Source organism: Coenobita brevimanus, chromosome 110, assembly GCF_032717465.1.
Source record: "Coenobita brevimanus isolate Jiangsu-jjx chromosome 110, ASM3271746v2, whole genome shotgun sequence".
In the NCBI taxonomy this organism is placed as follows: domain Eukaryota; kingdom Metazoa; phylum Arthropoda; class Malacostraca; order Decapoda; family Coenobitidae; genus Coenobita; species Coenobita brevimanus.
In genome coordinates, this window is record NC_137063.1 from 12,448,211 (window position 1) to 12,475,937 (window position 27,727).

The 27,727-nt window shown below is 39.7% G+C and overlaps 1 protein-coding gene and 1 pseudogene across 1 annotated transcript in view; one reads left to right on the top strand and one right to left on the bottom strand.

Annotated features, from left to right (window-relative positions):
* Positions 1-27,727, top strand: part of LOC145417306 (uncharacterized) — a 564,754-nt gene that overhangs the window by 339,739 nt on the left and 197,288 nt on the right. The window contains exon 7 of the mRNA XM_080285979.1: positions 1,474-1,603. Coding sequence (XP_080142105.1) covers positions 1,474-1,603 — 130 coding nt within the window. The remainder of the gene's footprint in view (positions 1-1,473; positions 1,604-27,727) is intronic.
* LOC145417621 (5S ribosomal RNA) lies at positions 23,305-23,423 on the bottom strand (annotated as a pseudogene).

Consider the following 27,727-nt stretch of genomic DNA (forward strand, 5'->3'; position numbering starts at 1 on the left):
GGAAATGGAAGCTATCTGAATATATTTGCAGATGATGCAAAAATACAAAGGAAAACTACTAACACAGATTCTTGCAAAGAGCTCCAAGAAGAATTAAATAAGCTTCATGAACGGAGTAATAAATGGCAAATGGAATTTAATGTGAACAAGTGTCATGTAATTAAGTTTGGTAAAAGTGAGAAAAGACCAGAGTGTGATTATAAGTTAGGAAGATCAACCCCACCCATATCAGAAGGGGAGAAGGACCTAGGAGTGATTATCAATAACAGATTATCTCCGCCTGACCACATCAGTGAGAAGATATGTAACATGTATACACTGCTTGCTAATATGAGAATAGCATTCACATATATAGATGAAGACATGTTGAGAAAGATAACATCATTCATCAGACCAGCCCTGGAGTATGCATCAGTAGTCTGGAATCCTCATCTCAAAAAACACATAGATAAGATTGAAAAAGTACAAAGGGCAGCTACAAGATGGGTACCAAGCTTAATGTATCTAAGCCATGAAGAAAGACTAGAAAAGCTGAATCTACCATCACTACAGTAGAGAAGGAATAGAAGAGATGTGATTATGCTATATAAATGCATCTCAGGGAAAGAGACTATAGACATAAATGACTATATAACCTATGGGGAGGCATCATCAAGAGGAGACTGCAAAAAACTATGGTGGTCCCTTGCATTTAATGATTTAATTAGTCTGGCAAAACCATCACTAAATGTGAAATCGCTAAATGCGAGGTATACTTTATATGGGAAAAATATCAGTTAGCCTGTGCTCATCTTCCAAGTCACCTTTTTGACCCCCAGTTTCCTACTTTAAGTGCTGAAAATGAAACACAGTGTATTAGCAGTACATTATACAGATGTGAATTACTTCATGAAATATACAATCTAACTTAATTTAGCCTTAGTTTTAATTAAACTAGAGACAAATATTTCCTTTATCTATGTAAATATGTATTAAATGCTTCCTCCGTTTTCTCATTAGGGTACATGTCTTCCAACTACTCAGGCGTAGTTAGGTTAATGGAAAATTCCTATGTATTTACATATTTGCAATATAGTTGTCCACAAGAGTTAAACACAGTAGCATTTAATTTATTAATAATAAGAATTATTAACTAGAATGTAATATCTGGGTTATAAAACCGCTTGAATTAGTCATTAACGATCTCTGTCTTTGGGTTTTCCTCTGCTTTCAACAGGGACACCTGTTTTAAAAGGTAAAGAGAGCAACTGCTCTGGGGGAAAATAAAATAATTATGTCCCACACTACCTATACACTACTGCCAGGAAGACCAGTGATCTCAAACCTGCATTCCAGTCTGATGGAGTTCACTTGATTTCCATTTGTATAAAATGCATTAATCCCAGTTAAGCATGTTGCTTCATGTGACTAGAAAATATGGTTGTATATATTTTTGTATTATGTGTGTCATGCATGGCTTGCCTTTTCTTGCAGGACTCTGGGTGCAGAGACAAGTGATGAGGATAGGGCGAGACTTTTGAGTGAGTTGGGAGACTCTGGCGGCTCTGGTAGCTTTCACGTGGAGCAGAGTGGAGGAGTTCTGTTTGCAGGGATGGGGAATCAGGTAGGAAACTGGCTGACATTAGTTCCAGGCATAGGCCAGTTGTCTTGTATAATGCTGTAATATACAGACTTCCATGGCAGGAACTGTTTGCTTTGCCTCAGAATTCAATGGCCAGGAGCGGCCTGTTTCATTTGCAGTGTCCATTGTTATCAGTTTGATTTCTGTCTGGTGACATCTGGCTTTCATCCACTCACTTCTTTTACTGTCTGCCCTCCTTCCTTCCTATTTCTTTTCTCTATCCTGTCACTTTTAATTAGTCTTCTTTCCTTTTCAGGTAGCTTTACACTGAGTTACAAGCCAAATGGTTTCCTGTAAGCCAGGACCCCATTTACAACACTTGGTGGTAACCATATAACCAACCCATACGTGCTCCCTACGTGTCAGAAAGTTGGGTTGGTGGAGGGTTAGTGCTCCTCCCGGTAAAACAACATAAAGTCAAATGGCCACCCTGTATGGGATTATAGCGTCCGGCTATAGACAGTTAGGTTGATAGATAGACACCTGGCTCTCCTCTAGGCTTGCTTCAAGCAAATGCGCTATTTAATCCTAACTCAGTCACTCACTGGCTGAGCTGTGGGGTAAAATTGCAGATTTCACTCCTAGCTGAAACCTTTGGTTATTGCATCATGCTGTATTTGATGTTATTGTATGCACTTTAGTTATTAGACGTGGGTGCCACCAATCTAATTAGGAAAATGCTTGTATTCTCAGCTGGAAGTATGAGAACATCCCTGCCAAAAAAATGCACAATGATCCAATGGTCAGCACGTTTGATGAGGAGAATGCCCGTGGCCTCTCACAAAATGTTGTCCAGCTAAGAAAACCTTGTCAAGGACAACAAGGTGAGACAACGAAGGCCTCAGACAATCTCCTAAAGTGTGAGGTGCTCAAGTTAATTGTCCCAAGCTCCTACAGCGTTTCTGTATTTGCACCATCCAACACCAGCTGCAGAAGGAACTGATCTTGCTATCATGCTGTATCCATTTCATCATAAGAGTAGGCTGTGTGCGAAGGGCCAGGCTGTGGCTCATGCTGTGGATTTGGCCGAGGTTGACCAAAGTAATGGGTGATTAGCTCCTGGTGACACTCATTCACTCATTTGTTATGCAGATTTCTATAACACTGAGCAACAATAACCTAATTACACCTCACTTCATCTCTGTCCATGCTTTTCACATTTTCCTTTGCCATATCTGTGACCACAAACAAATCACTCATGTCTTTCATTGAGAGAGCCACTTTTTCTCTCACATTTTCATTTCTTTCTCATGCTATATCCTAACCACATACTCATCTTCCTGCTTAACAGCATTCAGCACAGCCTCTGTCACGCATTAACCACCTCCGTAACGTCCTAAGATGTCACCTCATTAAACCCTGGCAAGCGGCGGGTGAGTTCCACAACCTGGGCTGCTCCCTCGTTGAGTGGCAACTTGACTCCAGGATGGCGAGAGATAAGGTGTTGTGGGTGACATGGAGCATTATCCATCAACAGGAGCACCATGAGGGGGGCCTCCTCCCTCCGACATCGCTACTTAGCTTCCTGCATACATAAATCAAACCACTCAATGACGAGGGAGGTTGTAGCCCAAGCTCTGTCTTGCTGTCGCCAATACACCCATGACTGGCCCATATCCCATAGGTTCCTGAAGAAGTGCAGTTTCTTGGCCTTGTGGATGACAAGGGTTTCATTTTAAAGGTCCCAGTGGCATTTGTACACAAAACGACTGTGTACCATGACTGGTCAGGCTTACATCCCCTAGCCTGCTTCTGCTGATGGGAGATGTACATCGACTTGGGGAGAATGTTCCATTGGAGGGCTGTCTCATTGATACTGAATATCATTGAACTGGTGTAACCACCTTCGTCCACAACAGACTTCAGGACCTGGAACCTGTGGCTTCTTCATCGTGGGTCCACCCACCAGAGGCAAACCCCTGCAAACCACCTCGGCCCCTCAGAGGGTCCAAGAACTTGGGAGTGACTTCAGTCGTCCGGGCAAGTACCACATCTCCCAACGCAACACACACAACAACTGGTTTTTCTACACTGAGAAATGACTCTCCAGCGGTCATTTCTCGATTACTTTTTCTAGCCGATGACATCAAGAGCAGTCCAGGACCCATCAATAAATACATTATGTCCAACATGCTCAAAACACATCACTTCGAGTCGACAGACAGAGTTCAGTTCAGTGCAGTTCCTGCAAGAACTAGACCCATTTCACCTGCATAACACTTGCATCCAGAGAACATTATACAAACACCTGGACCTGCTCCTTATGCTCCTTCCTCCCGCTATCTAAGCCCCCCACCAGCCCCTCCTTTACTCCCTCCATACCACCTCAGCCTAACCCACCAATCCTTCCCACACCATCCAATCCCCCAACCACTCCAATTCCACCCCAGTCTAATCCATCCCAACCTTATCTCTATCAACCTTCTCTAACCCCTTCTGCTCCACCCACTCCCCCACCTCCCTCCCATGCTGCAGCAGCCAACAGACATTGTACACGCAACATTAACATTCTTCAGATAAACATAGATGGCATAAACACCAAAAAACAAGAACTCACAATGACAAAACATACATATTGCCATCATACAAGAAACAAAACTATACAGAACACAAAAAAACACTTACGTTTCAAAATGTTACCACCATCAGACAAGGCTGGGCCGACGGCGGTGGCAGTTAACTCCACCCTGGTACACCAGTCCATCAACTTTTCAGTTACTAGTGCACACAGAAAATCACTTTTCCTCCCACATGACACCACAACAGAAATACAATCAATTAAAATACGCACTGGTAACAAATCACAGATAACAATCGCCAATACATACATTCCCCCCCAGTCATCCCCCACAGTACCACACAATTATTCTCCTCAAATACACCTCATCATTAATGTATCCAACATCATCCTGGGTGACGATTTCAACACCACGGCATCAGCCTGGCATGTCAACAACCCCAACGCAGACAGAGGGCTGGTACTACAATCCCAAACAGATAATCTTTTCAGCAATCTCCATCAACATACCCTTATCCCACACCAAGCCCTTTTCCTCCCATCATCCCCAGACATCACCTTTTGCTCCCCAAACCTCTTCCCCACAACATCCTGGACAGTGGTCAAAGACCTTGGCTCTGACCACATACCGATCATCATCACTACCAGAACCAGAATCACCCCAGCTGGCCACAGACACACATACACTAATTGTAAGAGAGCCAACTGGGAAGTCGCCACAACTGAAACAGAACAACACTTTGAAACATTAAACAGTACACCCATCACAAACATCAAGACCGCTGTGCATCCTTTCAATACAATTATTCAAAACACAGACAAAAGACACATCCTTAGAGGCAACAGAAAGAGACATAACCCCAACTTCATACCAGAAATTCTTGGCGTCATCAGTCAACACGGCACACTACAATGCTCTCCAACACCCTGTAAACAAGACACTGTACAGCAAATACAAGTACAGTACTCAACACTGAAATAAACAATGAAATATCAGAACAATAAACACTAAATTGGAATAATTATCTCCAAACTTGTGATCACAAAACAAGCACCAGCAAACTCTACAAAACACTAAACAGCATCACACTCTCCAACAGCAGTACTACACAATCACACGCTGCCATCACAACAACAGACACCATACCCTCAATCAAACAACAAGCAAATACTCTAATCAATCACTTTTCACATGTCAGTCATCTAAATCCCCATCATGATGACCGACATGTCATCTGATGCAAGAGACAGTTCCCCACAGACCCAGACCTTGCACCCTTCACTTACAACCAAAAGAAGCACATCATTAGCAACTCAAGCCTCATCTGCCAGTGGTCCAGACAGCATAAGCAAAATACACCATAAACATCTTAGACCACAAAGCATACAACCACTCACCAACATATCAAACTATAGCAACTCATGCATCATAATACCCAACATTTGGAATCATGATACTATCATCACTATCCCCAAACCCAACAAAGACCCCATGCTACCTTTCTCACACTGCCCCATCACACTCCTCTGCACCCCTCCAAAGTCACGAAATGACTAGTATTACAAGTAGTAACACCTCACATCCTTAGAGCCCCATCACAACGTGGTTTTAGGCCACTCCATTTCACAAACACTCTACTTACAGACTTTATACAAAGAGTTTTTATGGTATTTCAGCTAGGTCACCACATGGAACACTCCTAGTCACAGTAGACTAGCAAAGCTTTTGATGCCATCCCCTGCCAAAACCTCACAAATAAAATATTCAACACAAACATGCAAAGTAACACAAAAAGATGGCTGGCAACTACTTAGCAGGGAGATGTGCATGTGTGACATTTGATGGGCAGTCATCAGATACTTCACAAATAGTGTCCTTCAAGGATCCGTTTTGTCCCCTACACGTTTTAACCATACATGCAAGACATACCCACACCCCACACACCACAGATACATATAGCTTCCTATATAGGACTACATAATAGATAGATAGATAAATAGATAGATAGAGAGACAGATAGAAGCAGGAAGTCAAATGATGAGAAGGTGTTGTGTTTGCGAGAAGCGAGCAGCGCTAAACGCTTACACGGAGGAAAGCTGACGACAGCGGCCAGTAAGGAGATGATTCAGTTAGCTGTCAGCAGTCCTCTCGTGAGAAGGTTCTGTTGCCATGAGGAACATACGTGACACACACACCCTACTACACGAGATGTTAGGAAAGAGAGTTTAGAAGGAGACAAGCGACCCTAGAGAGAGGTCGAGACGGAGATTAGTCTTAGAACAGAGAGAGAGAGAGATAGCGAGACAGGGAGGTAGCTACCCAGGACTTATACTATTATACCTGTTTAATATTTCCAAGACAAATAAAAATAGTCCCATACTATTCTTTACCTCTCCCGTCACTACATGACATCTGGTGGGGAAACTACTACAAGATATAAAAGCCGCTCGACCACAAGTCTAAAATATACTTCTCTACAAGTAACTACAAAGTCTTTATGACATTTGGTGGCAGCGAACGTATACGAACCTCGTCTACGAATCAACATTAAATTCCTACAAAATATCAAGATTGACAACAACCAACAATATCAGCTCCTGCCCCCTCCGTCTCCCAGATCATTACGCTGATGCAGAGGTCAAGAGATCACTCGACGCCTTGCAAGTAGCTTAACGACAAACCAGCAAATCTGCGGACATCGTCTCCGAATTAAAAGCAAATTTCTACAAAAGCAACCGAGACTACAAGGTTAGCTTCAGTTCTACAAAGTCTACAGCCATCTACAATCAACTACAGCCATCTACAATCAACTACAATTAACAACTCTACGTCGTCTGTATAATCTTCTACACGCACCTACAAGTAGCGGCAGTCTTCATCCCACAACGAATAAATCACTAGAGAAAAGGACAGAGAAAACTTCCACATAGAATAAAGGGAACAAACAAACGAAGAGTGAGACACGATTTACAACTCATCTTCCTCACTCGTCTTCACTCAAGTTACTCATCGCTACTCATTCACTCACCACAGCTACCAGTGTGGGAAGCCGACGTCACCATGTGCTGAGATGACATCACAACGCGAGTCTGCCATGCCAAGCAACGTGTGACTGACACCAGGCACTTCTCACCCACTACTCATTACTCATTATTCACATAGCTCCTACTCATATTCACTTATTTTCACAGTTAAGTTGGAAATTCGACGTTCTATGTTGAGGTTTGCCTGGGACAGCCGTTAACCACTACAAATACCAGGCCATGGAGTTTCCTGAGTAATATCGTCCATCAACACACCACTAGAATTATCAAGAGATCTTCAATCAAACCTGTATTTTCTTCCGAGATCGACTTTTGTATCGACACACCTCTACGATCTGTATCAAGTGGGTAAAATTATACTTGCTCATTTCTTCTCAGTGCTAAAATTAGCTATATTCAACTTATTTAATCATCTAGTTTGCTAGGACATAAATAAACAAGAGGCGTATTTCATAACATCATATCTTAATGACAGGAATATTTTCGCAACCACCCACGTTAATACCAGATGACACACAAATTGCCACAACATCAGACTCACAATTAAGAGACAGCCCACCCATTGTACAACCCACACCACACGTTATAGATAAGGAAACAAATATGGGAGTTTCGGATGATGAGTGGGAAACCCCTTCAGACGTTGAGAGTATCGACTTCGCAGCTGCCTTAAATACGTATGCCAATATACTTAACAGGGTTCACCGGTCCGGTCATACATATTCTACCATTCCCTCACATAACGATAAACTCGTACAAGTTGAATTAACAGGGCAATCATTAAATATGAATCAAAAACAAATACTGCTGATCTAAAAACCACACCTCACGTTTTTGTGTATCACGAGGATAAGACTGCCCCAAAATTCTCTGGCACAGACAAGGATCGCATTGATGTCATTTCATTAATCAGTCAGTGCGAACAAATGTTCATCAAGCGCCACATACTAGATGAACAAGAGAAAATTGCTATTTTTTCATCTTGCATAAGCCAGGAAAGATGTCCAGCAAGCAATTTATTGCGCTCCGATAAGCTACATCGTGCTAGGACATATGATGAATTTAAAACTGAATTTCTGAAGAAATTTTCTGGAGGTATGAACTTCTTGCCAGGTATAATTCCAGAATTACATAAAATTGTAGATCTTGTAAGGAGCACACTACAAACCATGTGCTCAGTGAAATAACTGCTGATGTCTCCACAATCAAGAGAACCCTATTAGCTACTCTGGAGAATTCTAAGTGGATAACAGATGATGGAAAGATGTCCCCAGACCTCGTCGTGGACATCATTGGTTATGTAGCTGCCTTGTGTAAATTACCTGATAGAACCCTTAAGATCGCCAAAACAATCGCGTACATCCCTGGAATGTGCTTACTAGACTTAATGAACGAGGTAGAGATGCAGTGCAGTAAAGCAGGTGTGGTCGACACACATGCACATTCTGGTAGAATCAGGGTACCTGAGACAGTATCAGCTGTGAAAACATCAACACCGACCCCAAACAGAGAACAAAATCGATCGCGACCTGAAATGAGGCAGCCCAAACAAGCAAAGACGCCTAGACCTCGTTCCCACACGCCTTCCTACAGGCAGTTTCATAAGTTTCGCAGCCCGAGCAGGTCTCGCGCTATAAACAACACTTTTTATGGGAAATCACCTCGTAGGTCACAGTCAAGGGATAGGTCCATTCTGTGTCATTACTGTGCAAAACCAGGACACACAAGGTATGAATGCTTTATCAAGGCAAAAGAGGATAATCAAAAGACACAAGGGTTTGGTCCTTACTGTAGGCATCATAGATACCAAGGGCACTGGACTAGTGATTGCAAAACAGTAGAAAAAATTGTGTCTATGTTCAAATCGGGAAGACCAAGTCATGACAAAAAACGAACAAACGTAAAGAAGAACAAGGTTAAACTTCACATAGGAGGCATGTTGGGAAATGAGTGTATCTTGATACCAGCTGTATGTGAGGATCAAAACGTTTCCTTATTTTTAGATACAGGCTCTCCAGTGAACTTAATAACACATGAAGAACTAAATAGAATTCTTAAAAATAAAAGAAAGTAACTTTTCTGGATGAAGCTGATTTAGAATTAAACACAGTAGATGGTCAAGAGATTACAGTAAAAGGTATGATAAGATTAAATCTCAGTTTCACAGAAACTACAAGACCATTCTCTGCATTGTTCTATATCGTTGAAAACTTAGCAATTAAGGCTCATATGTTACTGGGCTTAAGATCCATGAGAACTGAGAACATAACTATACTCCCACAAATGAATGGAATAGACTTTGATAATGAATTTATAGAGGAAATACTTTCAGAGCCCTCACCGATTGGTAGAAGAGAGCCAAAAAGAATTGGTAATATTAAAGGCTTAAACAAACATACACAAACAGATGAGTGTATAGATCCACTTACACCAGCAACCCCATCCTCCAGAATTAGTGACTCAGATAACAGTACTGATTTATCAATTTTTCCAGCCCATCTCACTAATGATTTGGTTATACCACCTAATTCATACATGAAGGTTACCATAAAGAGCAAATTACGGAATAGTACTGTTCTTGTCTTAGAAGAATTATGTAAAGTAAAAGGATTGTCAGTAGAAAACGCATTATGTCATACGAACGACGAAGGGCTAACTCAGATATTCATTATTAATCACATGAATGGGGAAGTTCAGTTGAAGAAGGGAACTTGCATAGTTAATATTGAAAAATGTTTCGCCCCTGTGAAGGAAATAAATATTGGTGGAGTAACAAGTGAGATAAAATCTACGGATAGAGAAAGAATAAAAGAGAATTTAATTCACTCAGGTGAATTTGACGAAGAAAATGATTTGTTAACCCTGCTGGAAACACACAGGGACACCGTAGCCTTGCCCGGAGAACGATTAGGGTGTACTAACTTGATTAATCACATGATTAATGTGCACCCAGAAACACCACCAATTTTCGTACCAGCTTATCGCATACCACACTCCCAACGTACACTTGCAAATCAGTATGTCGATGAAATGTTAAAGCTTGGAATTATTGAGCCTTCAGTTTCTCCGTGGAACGCTCCCCTTTTCTTTGTGCCCAAGAGAAATGGAGAAATGCGTGCGGTAGTAGATTACCGTAAACTAAATAATCACACCATCCCAGACAGATTTCCCATGCCATTGCTAAGTGATGTTCTACAGAATATTGGTCCTGAGAATAATATATTCTCGACCATCGATCTCCTAAACGGATACTATCAGATTCCGGTATCTCAGGAGTCACGTAAATACACTGCCTTTTCAACAAACAGAGGCCATTATCAATATACAAGAATGCCAATGGGACTGAGGACAGCCCGGGGGGGGTTCCAGCGTCTTATGAATTACGTATTGTCCGGAATTTTAGGACAAGGAATATTTGTTTATCTTGACGATATTATTATCGCAACGAAGAATATTAAGGATCATCTCAGGAAATTAGACTTACTCTTACAAAAGCTTAGTGATGCTGGATTAAAAATTAAACTTTCTAAATGCAAATTTTGCTTTAAGGAAATAAATTTCTTAGGCCACAAATTAAGTTCTGATGGTATTCACACCACTGATGACAAAATACAGGCAGTGAGAGATTTTCCTGAACCCACTACGACTGACGAAGTTAGACAATTTTTAGGTCTGGCTGGGTACTATAGGTCCTTCGTACCACAGTTCTCTCATATAGCCTTCCCTCTATTCCAACTACTCAAAAAAGATGCTGTATTCCAATGGGAAGAAGAACAAAAAGGGCATTTAACAATCTAAAAATTAAACTAACGAATGCACCTTGTTTAGCATATCCAGATTACACGAAATCATTTCTTATTTGTACAGACGCATCAGTTAAAGGATTAGGGGCTGTACTGATGCAGGAAGATAAAAGAGGAAAGAATCAACCAATTGCATTTGCCAGCAGACAAACAAGAGGTGCGGAGAAAAATTATAGCACTACAGACTTAGAGGCACTTGCAGTGATTTTTGCATTACAAAAGTTTCGAGATTTGGTATATGGTTACGAAATCCACTTATTCACCGACCATAAACCACTGGTGGGTATGTTTAAAGAAAAACTCCTTTCTGGGAGGAGAGCAAGATGGAAATGTACAGTTGAAAACTACAATGTACAAATACATTATATACAAGGTAAAATGAATATAGTAGCTGACGCATTATCTAGGAACCCGAACACAATTCAGGTTGCGGCGTTAGATCTCAAAGGAAATATCCCAAACCACGAGGATATCGCAAAGGCACAAAGACTTGACCCAGTATGGTCAAAAGTAATATACAAGTTAGAAAGTGGAGATGACATACAATTACCCAAACTGCATGTCCCACTTGAACAATTCACAATGGTCAATAATACATTATACAAAATTAACTCTAAACAACCAAAACGCCAAAGAAATACTAACCAGTTGGTAGTACCTAATGACATGATACCCCAAGTATTACGAATGATACACGACAGCCCACATGCAGGACACCCTGGAAAGGATAAGACATTCAACCAAGCCCAGCTATTATATTACTGGCCTTCATTACGAAGAGATATACACAATCATATAGACAGATGCGAATCATGTGCGAAACACAAAGGATACCCAATCACACCTGCACCGATGGGTAACTACCCAGTACCACATCAACCATGGGACGTTGTCGCTGTTGATTTACTCAAGATGCCATTATCATACAATAATAACCTATACTTATTCGTAGCAACGGATCATTTTTCCCGTTATGTCATTTTAGCTCCAATTAAAGATAAGACAGCAGAGACAGTAGCAAAGGCAATAACAGATAATGTAATATGTCGCTTTACTACCCCAAAGGTATTAATAAGTGATAATGGAGGAGAATTTAATTCTGAGATCTTACAAGAAATATGTAAACAATACAACATTAAAAAGGTTAACGTTTTGGCCTATCACCCAGCATCGAATGGGTTGGTAGAGAGACAAAATAAAAAGGTATTAGATGTGCTACGACACATTCTCAGTGAAAATTATGCAAGCTGGGATGATTGGATTCCCACAGTAGAGGCCTCCATTAATGGGTCTATAAATAAATCCATTGGTGACACACCACATTTCATTATATATGGCACAGATAAAAAATTACCATATGAGCTCCTAGAAGGTGACAGCATGCCTATATACAATTACGATGATTACTCTAAACTCCGTTTACGTGAATTCCAGGACATACACAAAAGAGTGCAAAAACAATTAACGATGTCCAAGGAAGAAATGACGGAGGCATTTAACAAAAAGGCAAAAGATTCACCTATCAGCTTAGGAGACATTGTTTACGGAGTCATTCATACGAGAGACAATAAATTATCCCTAAATTTGAGGGCCCATACAGAGTAATTAACATAAAGGCAAACAAAGTTTTAATTAAGTCACTTTCAAGTGGCGAGGAAAAACAAGTTCATATTGACCATTTAAGAAAACGAGTTTCAAGGGAATTATCACATAATTATTCAGCCTCGGATACAACCGAACAGGTGCACGTACCTCAAGAAACCAAGCAAGAACACAACAATGATTACAAAAAAGAAATTAAAGGTCATATACCAAACAATCGAACATAGGTGCAACTATTCCAATGAAATCTACAGTACATCATTTACGAGAATTAAATATCGATTTAAACTCTTTCTATAAATGAAATAACAGCCAACCGTAACGCACATCATCACTATCATCAACCACAGCTTTATAGGAAATTAATAGATTTTTTTTTTTTTTTTTAGGTAGGTTACGATGAAGGGACTTATGCTATGGATTCTCCTATACATAGTAAGGGTATATGCGCACCTAGACCCCAAGCATATAGTACGACAAGGATGCCTCATAGCTCCAACGGCCACGACTACAATCGTCAAGGACGTCATGAGTACTGAAATAAGTCTAGATTACTTGTATGACTTACCTACTTATATAGAAAGACTTGCGACGCCGATGCGAACTCTGGACTTCAAGATAGGGAATTATGTTTCACAATCACATATCACCAAGGAAGTGGATGAAATGGTGAAGTTAGCGAAATGGAAACTAGAACAGGCGAAGTCAACTATGCTCGTCATGATCCAAGATCTCCCATCTTATGGAACAGAGGTGCTGAGCGACAGGAACAACATCACACGTACTCGCCAAAAGCGCGGTTTGTTCGATCTGGGCGGCGCAATTCTTGGGAACATCTTTGGATTGGCTACAGAGGATGACCTTAAAGAAATAAACAAAAAATTTAATAAGATAGCTCAGGTACTAACATACCAAGATAAATTCATCACAGGACAGAACTTCGGCAATGAAAATAATTGTGAAAAATCTGAAACAAGCAGAAAACGTAGCTCTCGAGAGTATAGATAAAATAAATGACTTGGAGGGTAACGTTACCCTTTTCCAGCACTTCTCCATCATCACAGAACATATTGACACGATTCTACTACAATTAGAGAACACTAGAGATCATTTCAGGGCACTTATGCAAGGAATTTCGAATGCTGGTGATGGCAAGATCACAAATGACTTACTCCCAGTTCATGAGCTACGTCAGATAGTTAGTCAAGGCATACATACACATAAATTGAAGCCATTGTTCCGCAGTAGGGAATTTATGCAATATTACCCTTACTTGGAAGCAACACTAACACCAACATCTGTGATAGTTCATGTACCATTCATCACGGAAGACCTGTTCACAGTATACCAAATACACCCCTTCCCCTATAGAAACAACAACACTTTAGTCATCATCAACATCAACACAGACACCGAACTCATCATGGTCTCCAAGAGCAGAGACACTGTCACTTTCGCAAGTGAGTCAACGATTGAGCGAAAGTGCACTTTATCCTTACATGCTGTTCATCTTTGTCCTGCGTACATTTTCACGTTTCAGCCTACTGATACGGTCCCTTGTGAAATGGCTGTCATCAGCAATAACAATATTCATCATCATTGCAACTTCACTTTTGCTCCAGATAAACTTGTACACCATCAACGCATTGGACACTCGCAGTTTTTATTTCCCTCATAACACATCAGTTTACATAGTCTGTCCAGATATACCACCATCTCATACATCAGCCTCAGGATTATACATAGCACCAGACTACTGTGCGGTATTTACACCATCCATGTCTACTTTTTCCACCATCAATCACTACGCCATTATCAACCATACACACAAACATTTCCACCCACTGCCTGATATGGACTTAAACATGAGCACAAGTATTAAGCTGACTTCACCTAAGTTTGAAACTATGCAGCTGATCAATGAAACAATGAAGCCCTGGGAAGATTTGAGTTTGAGTATGTTCAACCCATATTATGTGTATAGCCAAGCACCTTCTGTCTTTATAATTATCTGCATTGTGGTTGCAGTATTGCTGTTGGCCATGCACAGAATGCATGCAAGAATTGCTAATTTGGAGTCATTGTTTAGTGGGGGGAGAGTTAACATCACAGTTAACCACCCTGAATGAAGTGTATATATTTTGTATATAGTATTAATTATATATAAACAAAAAAAAAAAAAAATAATAATAATAATAATAATATTAATAACACAAAGAAGAATGACCCATATATGGCAGACCAGTACCATTATCTTTAAATGAAATATTAATAACTCTTACAATAATCTTAATTTTAAACTATTTTTATTCTTGCATGTATGCATTTCACTATAATAACCCAAGTACATACTGTATTACAGTTAAATAATTTACTTTAATGCATTTATTCCAATATGTATTCAACTTATTTAAAATGTAATATTACTGAATAATCACTATTTACTATGAATAATATATGTATACAATATTCATACAATTATGTTACTTTACAATATTATGTATTTCACTTAATTAGCTTATAAGTTCATTATAATGTGTATGTAGTATGTATTAATATATTATAACTATTAAATGTCGATGGTACGTCATTTTCGCGCGGCCGAGCAAATATAGGACTACATAATAGATAGATAGATAAATAGATAGATAGAGAGACAGATAGAAGCAGGAAGTCAAATGATGAGAAGGTGTTGTGTTTGCGAGAAGCGAGCAGCGCTAAACGCTTACACGGAGGAAAGCTGACGACAGCGGCCAGTAAGGAGATGATTCAGTTAGCTGTCAGCAGTCCTCTCGTGAGAAAGTTCTGTTGCCATGAGGAACATACGTGACACACACACCCTACTACACGAGATGTTAGGAAAGAGAGTTTAGAAGGAGACAAGCGACCCTAGAGAGAGGTCGAGACGGAGATTAGTCTTAGAACAGAGAGAGAGAGAGATAGCGAGACAGGGAGGTAGCTACCCAGGACTTATACTATTATACCTGTTTAATATTTCCAAGACAAATAAAAATAGTCCCATACTATTCTTTACCTCTCCCGTCACTACATGACATCTGGTGGGGAAACTACTACAAGATATAAAAGCCGCTCGACCACAAGTCTAAAATATACTTCTCTACAAGTAACTACAAAGTCTTTATGACACCTATGCAGACGACATAACACTTACATGTATACACCAAAATGCAAACACAGCCGCACACATCCTCCAACCTTACCTCAATGCAGTACATGAATGGTTTGCCACAAACACACTCAACATAGCCCCAGTCAAATCTACAGTGACCCTTCTCACAAACTGGACAGCAGAACATAGTCACATTCCACACCTCACCATAAACAACACACACACACACACACACACACACACACACACACACACACACACACACACACACACACACACACACACACACACACACACACACACACACACACACACACACACACACACACACACACACACACACACACACACACACACACACACACACACACACACACACACACACACACACACACACACACACACACACACACGGACAAACAGCCGAAGAGAGCAGACGTCCCAGCCATCGCTGCTAACCTTAAGTAGTTTCAGGAATTTTGTCTGTCCTGTCTCCTAAGGTCTTGTTTTAAATTTAAAATAATGAGAGTTAATAGACCACCAAAAATGTAAAGATTTATTGGCTAGACTGTACATGAATGTTTTTAGTTTTTTTCGGTAACAGCTGTTTTGGTATTTAACCGAAGTCAAACTGGCCGAAAATGTAAACAATGAGGGACTAGAATTTCAAGGATTTGATGCAAATACCAATGTTATAGACCTGGTTAAAACATTAATTATGAGGATTAGTGAACTTGAAAAGAAAGTAGAGAATCTAGTGATAAAGGATGTGTCCGTAAATACGGAAACTACCATACAGAGTCTGATCCAATCCAATGAAACAGCGAATGAAGAGATTAGGAATTTGAAGCGGGAAAATGTTGAATTGAGGAGGAAACTAGAAGAGAGTACTAATAAAACAGAGAAGGTGAGTAATGTATTAGAAGAACATAAGGCAAAGTGGGCACATGTAGAAGAAGAACAGAGAGAAGTGGTCAGCTTAAGAGAGATCATCCAGGAAGAAAGGGAAATGAACAAGAAAGAAATGGAAGAAAATGTAGTGAAAATACTGAAGAAAAAAGAGAAAATAGTGAGAGAAACTGTAGAAAGGAGCAGATGTGTGGTAGTATTTGGAAACAGGGAAGAGGAAGAAAAGGTTAGGTTCGTAAGACTTGAGAGAGACACGAACCTGGTGAGAGGAATATTAGGCAAGATTGACCCCGAAGGAGACAAGTGGGTAAAAGAAATTGAGGAAGTGAGGAGGATAGGGCCTTATAAGAAAGGGGAAACAAGACCAATGAGAGTCAAGTTTACATCAGAAAGTGTAATAATGAGATACTTAAAGTGACCTGGAAATTAAGCAAAGAGGCGGGGATGGAAAATATTATAATAAGAAAAGATCTGAATGAAGAAGAAAGAGAAGTTTTAAAATCATTAAAGGAAGAAGTAAAGGAAAAAAATGATAAGAGGACATAGGAAGAATGTAATACTTTTTTTTTGGAGAGTATTGGATATGAAAGTAAGGAAATGGTATTTAAGGAAATAGAAGTGAAGGAAACTAAGGGGGATGGTTGTGAAAGATCAGAAGTTGAGGAAGTGGTACAGACAAAGAGTAAGAGAGAAGAGGGTATTAAAAACGTCAAAAATAATTTGAAGGTGATATATACTAATGTTGATGGTTTCATATCGACAAGGATCGAAATTAACGATTTCTTGAGAGAACATGAACCTGATGTCATGTGCTTTGTAGAGACCAAATGAAGAGAAGATATTGATGTTCATTTGGGAGATGGTAAATACAAACTGTGGAGAAAAGACAGAAAAGAAAAAAAGGGAGGAGGAGTGATGATAGCAGTGAAGAACAACATAAATGTAGATACTGTGGAAATGGGAGAAGGCAGGGCTGAAGTGATATATATGAAATTAGAAACTGGAGAGAATGTTAAGAGAGATATGGCGGTAGTGTATGTTCCCCCAAAGACAAGAGCATGGAAGGATGACGAATACCATGAGATGTTGTCAGATATTGCTAGCTATTTGCAAAAAATAATTGAGAAAAGCAATAATATAATTTTGGTGGGTGACTTTAATTGCAAAGAGGTGAACTGGGAGGAATGGTATTCGGGAGGTGGCGAGGATTCGTGGGGCACTATATTATTAAATATGATAATGAATAATGTGATGACGCAGTGGGTCAAAGAAGAGACACGGTTTCGAGGTGAGGACACACCAGCAAGGTTAGATTTACTGTTCACCAAAGAACCCGATGTAATAGAATCATTGGAATATCTCTGTCCTTTGGGAAAAAGTAATCACGTGGTCATTGAGTTCCAGATGTTAATCGGAAATGTCGAGCCAAGAGACGAGCTTCATAGACAGGGAAGATACAACTTTGGGAAAGCAAATATTACAGGATTGAGAAACTTTTTTGAAAATGCAGATTGGAGAAAATTCAGAGAAACAAGAGAGATACAGAGGAAGTGGGATATCTTTCTAGACCTCTATAATTTGGGAGTGGAAAAATTTGTACCAAGAGTAAGAGGGAAAGAAAACAGGAAAAAGGAGTGGTTTAATAGAAGGTGTATGATAGCAAAAGACGAGAGAGATAAGGCGTGGAACAATTGGAGAAAGAGAGGTAACAACAGAACAAAGGAAGAATATAAAAGAACAAGAAATGAATACACAAGAATACGTAGAGAAGAAGAAAGGAATTTTGAAAAAGGTATAATTGACAAATGCAAGGATGAACCGAAACTGTTTTATAGATTTGTTAATGGCAAACTGAAACAAAAGGAAGGAATCACCAAAGTGAAAGTAGAAGGAGAGGTCTTTAACCATTTAACCACGGGTGTCATTCCAGAATGACATTGCAAAAACTCGACCAAACCGCGGGTGTCATTCTCGAATGTTTGTGAATATTTTGAATACCCCGCGTTTTTTCCGTGCGCCAATTGTTTCAAGGGAGAGTAGCTATTAAGTTCTTTCACTCCAGCCGACCCCCACCTCCCTCCTCCCCCCCCTGGGGCCCCACCTCCCACCCCCTGGGCCCCCCACCCCACCCTGGACCAAACACGCATCAGTATCTGTCCAGCTGTGTGAGTGACAACACTGCTGATATGGCAGTGAAGTGCAGGCAATTACAGTGCTTTTTACCTGCCTCAGTGAACACAGAGTGGGTGTTTATTGTATGTGCAGTGTTCATATATGTTTATAGTATTATTATCAGAATGAGGTTGGCATTTGGTAATGGTGTGTGAGCGAAAAATAGTGATTAAAACACCGCTGATGTGGCAGTGAAGTGCGGGTAATTTCAGTGCCTTTTACCTGCCTCAGTGAACACAGAGTGGGTGTTTATCGTATGTGCAGTGTTCATATATGTTTATAGTATTATTATCAGAATGAGGTTGGCATTTGATAATGGTGTATGAGCGAAGGTAATGGTGTGTGAGCGAAAAATAGTGATTTTAGATAGCTCACTTCTAATGGCACTGCCCATCCAGTGATAGTCAAAGAAATCATGAAACCTACATCATTGCAAAGCCGAAGGTTAGTACTTTCTAATGGTACCTTATTTTTCGCGCTAGATTTATTCTGTGCAGAGTTATAAAGGTTTAAAGTTTGTTTACATTTTGGTCGAAACCCCCGTGGGAGAGGCCAGTCGGGGCAAATCAATGCCCGCGGTTAAAGGGTTAAGGATGCGGCAATGCAAGCAAAAATAATGAACAAACGTTTCCAGTCAGTTTTCACTAAAGAAAAGGAGCTTGTTGAAGGGGAGGGAGTGATTAGAAGTGTTCCGGTGATGAAAGATATAAAAGTGGAGGTACAGGAAGTGTATAAATTACTGGAAACTCAAGATGTAAGGAAAGCCCCAGGACCTGATGGAATTTCTAATTGGGTACTGAAGGAATGCAGAGAACAACTGGCGGATAAAATTCACAGCTTAATCGTATGCTCACTGGAAGAGGGGAAAGTGCCAAAAGAATGGAAGAGGGCAAATGTGGTACCAATTTACAAGGGGGGAAACAGGGAAGAACCCCTGAATTATAGACCAGTGTCTCTAACTAGCATGGTCGCAAAATTGTGTGAGAGAATCCTGAAAGACAGATGGATAAAATATCTGGAAGAGATGAATATTTTGGCTGAATGTCAGTTTTGATTCAGAAGTGGAAGGTCATGTGTTTCTAACTTGTTGAGCTTTTACTCAACAGCGATTGATGTGGTACAGGAGAGAGATGGTTGGGTGGATTGTGTGTACTTAGAGAAGGCCTTTGACAAGGTACCTCATAAGAGACTAATGTGGAAACTAGAATATATAGGAGGACTAAAGGGGAAACTTCTGGAATGGATGAGAGACTTTTTGAGAGACAGACAAATGAGGACAGTAATAAAGGAAAAGATGTCTGGATGGAGGGAAGTAACAAGTGGAGTCCTTCAAGGCTCAGTGTTGGCGCCAGTAATGTTCCTGATTTACGTAAATGATATTGTAGATGGAGTGAAAAGTTATGCAAGTCTGTTTGCTGATGATGTAAAGATCTTGAGGAAGATAGAGGTTGAGGAGGATTGTAAAATACTGCTGGACGACTTGGATAGGATACACAATTGCAGCCGGACGTGGGAAATGAAATGTAATGTAAAGAAATGTAAAATATTGGAAATGGATAAAAGTACCAGGAGACCATCACTGAATTATTTTTTGGGTAATAAATTAATCACAAAAAGGAGAGAAGAGAAAGATTTGGGAGTGCTGGTCCAAGATAGTTTGTCACCAGAAAAGCACATTAACAAGATAGTTGGAGAGACTTATAAACTCTTGACTAACATAAGAGTAGCATTTCATTATATGGATGAGGAAATGATGAAAAAATTGATAGTGGCCATGATCCGCCCCAGGTTAGAATATGCAGCGGTAGTGTGGTCCCCACACAAAAAGAAAGATATAAACAAGATTGAGAGAATACAAAGAACAGCAGCCAAGATGGTCCCCAGTCTGACAGACCTGTCATACAGAGAGAGGCTGGAAAAACTGGATTTGCCTTCGTTAGAGGAAAGGAGAAAGAGGGGAGACATGATTGCGGTGTTCAGGACCATGGTGGGAGTAGATAAACTTGACAAAGAAGATCTGTTTGTATGGGATAAGAGAGCAACAAGAGGACACGGAATGAATTGAAAAAGTCAAGCTGCTTGAAGGATATCAAGAAATATAGCTTTCCTTACAGAAGTATAGACTTATGGAATAGCCTGGACAAAGAGATCGTCCAGTCTAAAAACTTAAATGAGTTTAAAACTAAATTCAACTTATTGAGAAACAGCGACGGAAACCTACGAGCATAGTACATTCCGTGTATATCACAATTAGGTATATTAGGTAAATACTTAAATATTTGGAATGACTTAGACAAAGAGGTGGTGCATGAGAAAAACATTCATGTGTGTAAAGGTAGACTTGATAAATGTGGATATGGAGACAGGACAAGACGAGCATTGCTTAATTCCTGTATACTACAAATAGGTAAATACACACACACACACACACACACACACACACACAGGGATTCAATCGAGGCGGACGTGTGACATCGGCGCTCCGTACCGGACCAACACGGCCAGTGGCATTACCTAAATTAGTACAGTACAATCCCAGCTATCCGGTATCCAGAGAAACGAAATACTGTACTGTACTCAGAAAACGGGAAAATTCAAAGGGTGGTATAAATGTCAGTAAGTTTATAACTGTACGCCAATTTGAATGGACCGCCAAACCGCCGTTTGATCGTGTCATGCGAAGGTGGGTGAAGTCAGACAAAGCGAGGTGAAGGCATTTCCGGCTAATGTAAATCCCTAGCATATCCTCTTAACCACCCCTCCTCTTCCCCTCTTTCCCCTACTTGAATTCAGTCATCCTCCACACCCTCCAAAAATCACCAGTCTGTTTTTTGCCACCATACAGTAAACAAGCTCTCTTGCTATTGTGTTCCTCCGATAGACGGTAATTTGTACACTCCAAAATGCCTAAAGTGCAAACTAAACGTAAGCGTATCGTGCTTACCTTGAAACAGAAGCTGGACATATGCAACTGACTTGAAATAGGCGAACATTATAAAACACTAATGACTGAATATAAATGTTAATAGGAATGAAAGTTTACTTTGTTGGAAGAAAAATAAATAAATAATATGCCTGCATTTCATACATACATCATTTATTTTATTTCTTGCAAAATAGCTGAGTGGCGGGTGAGGGGTGGAGTGATGGAGGTCAGGTGGGGAAGAAGAAGAACAGTCGGGGTCAGAGAAACGTAAACAAAACTAACGTGGGGGCACAGGTGTCGTGATAATTCTACAGTGCAGTCTTAACACATCATCAGTTCACTAATAAATGTTCAAGCTTTTATTTCTTTATTTTATTTTTCAATTTTTATGAGTACAGTACATATAATGAATACAGTAATTCGGTAAACAATGGACTGGTGCAATTTGCAGTACTGCAAATTGCTAGACAATTCACGCACGTGCGTTATGACCATGGTGTGTGTTTACAAGGCAGTTTTTCAGGCGGAATCTCTTAGTGTAACCCCTAATGTGACTGGTGAGTACCTGAACTGTATTTACTGCTGTGATAGCCTTTGTATAGATTTGACTTGAAAATCAGAAATACGGGAAATATCTGTAACCGGGAAGGTAAATTCCCCAAACCACCCGGTTAACTGGGATTGTACTGTATCTTTGTATGAGTGAAGCTCTGTACCAGGTTAGACTAAATGATTTTCATTATTAAAAGGAAAAAAATAATAAGTTTAAACAAGACTTGTTCAAACAGGATAGACAACCAAGACCAAAGAATACGCTGAGTCATCTGAGGTTTGTTTAGACTACAACAACACGGGTATTGTAAGTACATACTCTGCACTTTTAGTATTGCAAAATGGATACATACTTTAGTAAAGCAAATTTGGAAAAGAAAAGGGATAAAGGTAAAAAGCAAAATGATGATCTCTACCAAGAACTGGTTGAAGTGGACACTCACAGTAGACTGGTTGAACGTGTAAACAAACTAGAAATGGCTTTCAAAAATGAAATTGATGAAATAAAGAAGCAGATGCACTTGCAAAAGGAAGAAATAGAAAAACTAGGAAGGGAGGCCAATAAGAAAGACACAACCATCAGTGAACTAACAGTGGAATTAAGTACGCTTTAGGAAGAAAGTGAGTGAAATGGCAAGTACAGTAGTCAATCACGAGAGTGTTATGGAAGAGTTCAAAAATGACACAGAGACAATTAGGCAAGTAAGCGGTCTTATTGACCAGAGCAGTGGTATTGAGAAGATAACACAGGTGAATGAAGCTGTGCAAAGCTACAAAAATGATGTGGAAACCACGTATGCTGAAATGGTGAAAGTAAAGAAAGACTTAGAAACAAGGGTGGAGGAAAAAAGCATTCAAACGGAAGTGAAAAGAATAATCTAAAACAATCCGAAGTTAGTCAGAGATTCATTCATTCATTCATTGCCAGACGCCATGTATCCCACACGGGGTGGCCAAGGGCTTAGAGTTAATTGTTTTACAGGGAGGGGCACTAATCCTCCACCAACCCCACTTGACACGTAGGGATGCCAACAGCATCTGGTGTTCCCAGGCGGTCACCCATCCAAGTACTAACCAGACCCAACGTTGCTTAACTTCGCTGATCGGACGGGAAGCGGTGTACTCAGCGTGGTATAGTCAGAGATTCAGTAGATGTAAACAAATCTATAGTAATCACTGGTATAGAAGAGGAAGAAGTAAAAAAACAAGATCACAAGAGACAAAAAGGAGATGGCAAATGTAATGAGCTTACTGAAAGAAGTATCGGAAGAAATCTGTAGTAAAGACATAGAGGAACACAAAAGGTTAGGGAAATATGAGAAAAGCAAGACAAGACCTCCAAAGGTGACTTTCCAGAGTGTAAACACTGTGGAGGAGATACTAAAAAATGCAAAGAATCTTACGGAAAAAGAGGAGTTCAAAAATGTATGGATAAAAAGATGCCTAACACAAGAAGAACTGGAATTACTGAAAGAGAAAAGGGAGGAAGCAAAAACAAAAAATGAGGGAAGATCAGAAGAGGAGAAGAAGAAATTTTTTTTTACAAAGTAATAGGATTACAGGTACGAAAGAGGTACACAAACAGGATGGAAGAAAAAGGGGGAAGGTAGTAGAACCATGTCATGACAAGTATATAAACAAGATGATAAAGTTGATGTACTCAAATGTGGATGGAATGGTATCTAAATTACTAGAGATAAATGATTATGTCAGAGAAAATGAACCACAAATAATATGCCTAACAGAAACAAAATTAACACCAAGGATATCCAATGACATACTAAACTTAGAGGAATACAATATATGGAGAAGACACAGAAATTTAAAAAAAGGAGGAGGAATTATAATATTAACTAAGAAAAATCTAAAAGTTAATGAAATAAAACTAGATATACCATCACAAGTAGAACTGATTGCAGTATAGATCAACACATCTGAAGGTAAATTAATTGTAGCCAATTTGTACATGCCACCCAGATCAGACAAATGGGAAACAGATGAATATGAGGACCTGGCAGAGAGTACAATTCAGAGTTTAAGATCATTACTACATAAAATGGAAGAGAAATCAGAATTAATTATACTAACTGGGGATTTCGATACAAATATAAACTGGAATACTCTAGATATAGTTAGCCAAGAAAGCTGTTGGGACCAAAAGCTCCTAGATATCGTACAAGAGTTCTTCCTAACGCAACATGTGAGGGAAACCACCAGAAAAAGAGGACTTGATGTACCTTCAGTGCTAGATCTAATATTTACTAGGCAAGAAAATGATATTGACAGTTTAATATATCACCCTCCATTCGGCAAAAGCAATCATGCAGTACTAAATTATAACTTCAGGATAGCATATGACATAGTAAACAGCAATGAGAGTTACAAATAGAGCCTAAACTATAAAAAGGGAAATTATCAAGACCTAAAGAAGTATTTCTTAGAAGTTGATTGGGAAAATGAGCTTAGAGGACAAGATTTAAATGCTATATATAAAAAATTCTGTGAATTTTATGAAATAGGAGTCCAGAAGTACATCCCACAGCACAAAGAAGCAAATAAGAAAATACAGAAATGGTTCAATACAGAATGTAAAAAATCAAAAGAAAGAAGAGATTTGTTGTGGAATAGATACAGAAGACATAATAGTGAAAGGGCGTATAATAATTACAAACAGGCAAGAAATGATTATACAAGAATAAGGAGGGAAGCCCAAAAACAGTTTGAGGAGGATATAATAAATAAAAGCAGTGATCAATCAAAGCTGTTTTACAGCTATATCATAAGCAAAACCAAAGTAAAAGATATAATACAATCCATTACGGATGAAGGAATCACTTATACACAAGAGAAAGATATTTGTGAAACACTAAATAAGAATTTCCAATTAGTTTTTACAGAAGAAAAAAATTTTGAGAGGGACTATGTGGAACACGCATGTCCACACATACTACCAGATATACAAATAGCAGAAAAAGTAATACAGGAGGAGTTAAGTAGATTAGACAGAGGAAAAGCAAGTGGTCCTGATGAAATTTCATGTTGGGTACTACGAGAATGTGCAAAGGAGTTAAGTAAACCATTATTTTTAATTATCAAGAAATCCTTGAGTCAAGGTAAACTACCTGATATTTGGAAAAAAGCAAATATTGTCCCCTTATTCAGGAAAGGAAATAGACAAAATCCGTTCAACTACCGACCAGTATCACTGACCAGTGTTGTAAGCAAGGTATTAGAAAAGCTTATAAGAAAAGCTTGGGTAAATCATCTAAAAGAACACAATATGATAACAGAAAGACAGTTTGGTTTCAGAAAAGGAAAATCATGTGTTACTAATCTGTTGAGCTACTATGACAGAGTAACAAACACAATACAGGAAAGGGAAGGATGGGTGGACAGTATCTATTTAGATTTCAAGAAAGCTTTTGACACAGTACCACACCAAAGACTTTTATGGAAACTATACCATCAAGGAGGAATTCGAGGCAAACTGTTTTGTTGGATGCAAGACTTTCTCATAAAAAGAGAAATGAGGACAGTACTAAGAGGAAACTACTCATCATGGAAAGAAGTGACTAGTGGAGTACCACAGGGTTCAGTGCTGGTACCAATCATGTTTTTAGTGTATATAAATGATATAAACAGTAACACTGGAAATGAGAGCTATCTGAATATGTTTGCAGATGATACAAAAATCTATCTATCTATCTATCTATAGCCCGACGCCCTAATCCCGCAAAGGGTGGCCGCAGACAAAACGCCTCGAAGTCACTCTGTCACCCACCATTTGACTCCCCTCCCCCCAACTCACCCCCCCCTCCCTCATATACCTCTCAACTCCATCCCTCCACCTCATCCTCGGTCTACCCCTCCCTCTCCCTCCCTCCACCTCACCTACATACACCCTCTTAGTCAGTCTTTCATTCTCCATCCTCTCCACATGTCCAAACCACCTCAGTGTATTTCTCTTAATCTTTTCAACCACATCCACATCTACCCCACAACGTTCCTTCACTTCTTCATTCGTCAACCTGTCCCTCCACGTCACTCCACATGCTCCTCTCAAGTAACTCATTTCCACTGCTCTCACTCTTGACTTGTTCCCCTCTTGCAAGGTCCACGTCTCGCTTCCATACGTCAGGGTAGGGATCACAATACCATCATGCAGTGACTTCTTAACTTCCATACTCACCTCCCTATTTCTCATCACTGCTTTCAGTGTGCCAACAACCTTCCTTCCCTGCTGTACCCTTTCACGTACTTCATCCCCCAAAGTTCCATCCTTACTCATCACACTACCCAAGTACTTGAATGCATTCACATTCTCCATATCCTCACCATCCAACCTCACTGCACACTCTGTGACTTCATTCCTCTCAAACACCATAACTTTACTTTTGTTTACATTAACTTTCAGCTTCCTCCTCCTACACACTGTCCCAAATTCATTCACCAAACCTTGCAACTCCCATTCATCTTCACTCAACAATACTGTATCATCAGCAAACAGCAACACCGGAAGCTTCCAAATCTCACCCTCATTCATTAGGGCCACCCCCACATCCACTGCCCTACCTTGTACCTCCTTTACATGATACAAAAATACGAAGGAGAATTACTAACACAGACTCTTGTAAAGAGCTACAAGAAGAATTAAATAAACTTCATGAATGGAGTAGTACATGGCAAATGGAATTCAATGTGGACAAGTGTCATGTAATCAAGTTTGGTACAAGTGGAAAAAGACCTGATTGGGATTATAAATTAGGAAATAAAACCCTATACACATCAGAAAGAGAGAAAGACCTAGGTGTGATTATCAATAACAGACTATCTCCGGCTGACCACATCAGTGAGAAGGTACGGAACATATATACACTGCTTCCAAATATGAGAATAGCATTCACATACATAAATAAAGACATGCTAAGAAGGATAATAACATCATTCATTAGACCAACCCTGGAATATGCATCAGTAGTCTGGAGTCCTCATCTCAAAAAGCATATAGACAAGATTAAAAAATCAGAGAAATTACCAATATGCCGGGAATCGAACCCGAGACTCTCAGGTGAGAGCCTGGCTCTCACCTGAGAGTCTCGGGTTCGATTCCCGGCATATTGGTAATTTCTCTGATGATTTTTCCTGTGTAAAAAATACAGGTTCTCTCTTCAAGATTAAAAAAGTTCAAAGGGCTGCTACAAGATGGATACCAAGCTTAAGGGACCTAAGCTACGAAGAAAGATTAAATAAACTGAATCTACCAACACTACAGGAGAGAAGGAAAAGAGGTGACATGATAATGCTATATAAGTGGATATCAGGGAAGGAGAAAATAGACATAAATGATTACTTAACATATGGAGAAGCATCAGCAAGAGGACACTGCAAAAAACTGCATAAGAAGAGAGGTGATAAAGACGTAAGGAAATTCAGTTTCCTAAACAGAGCA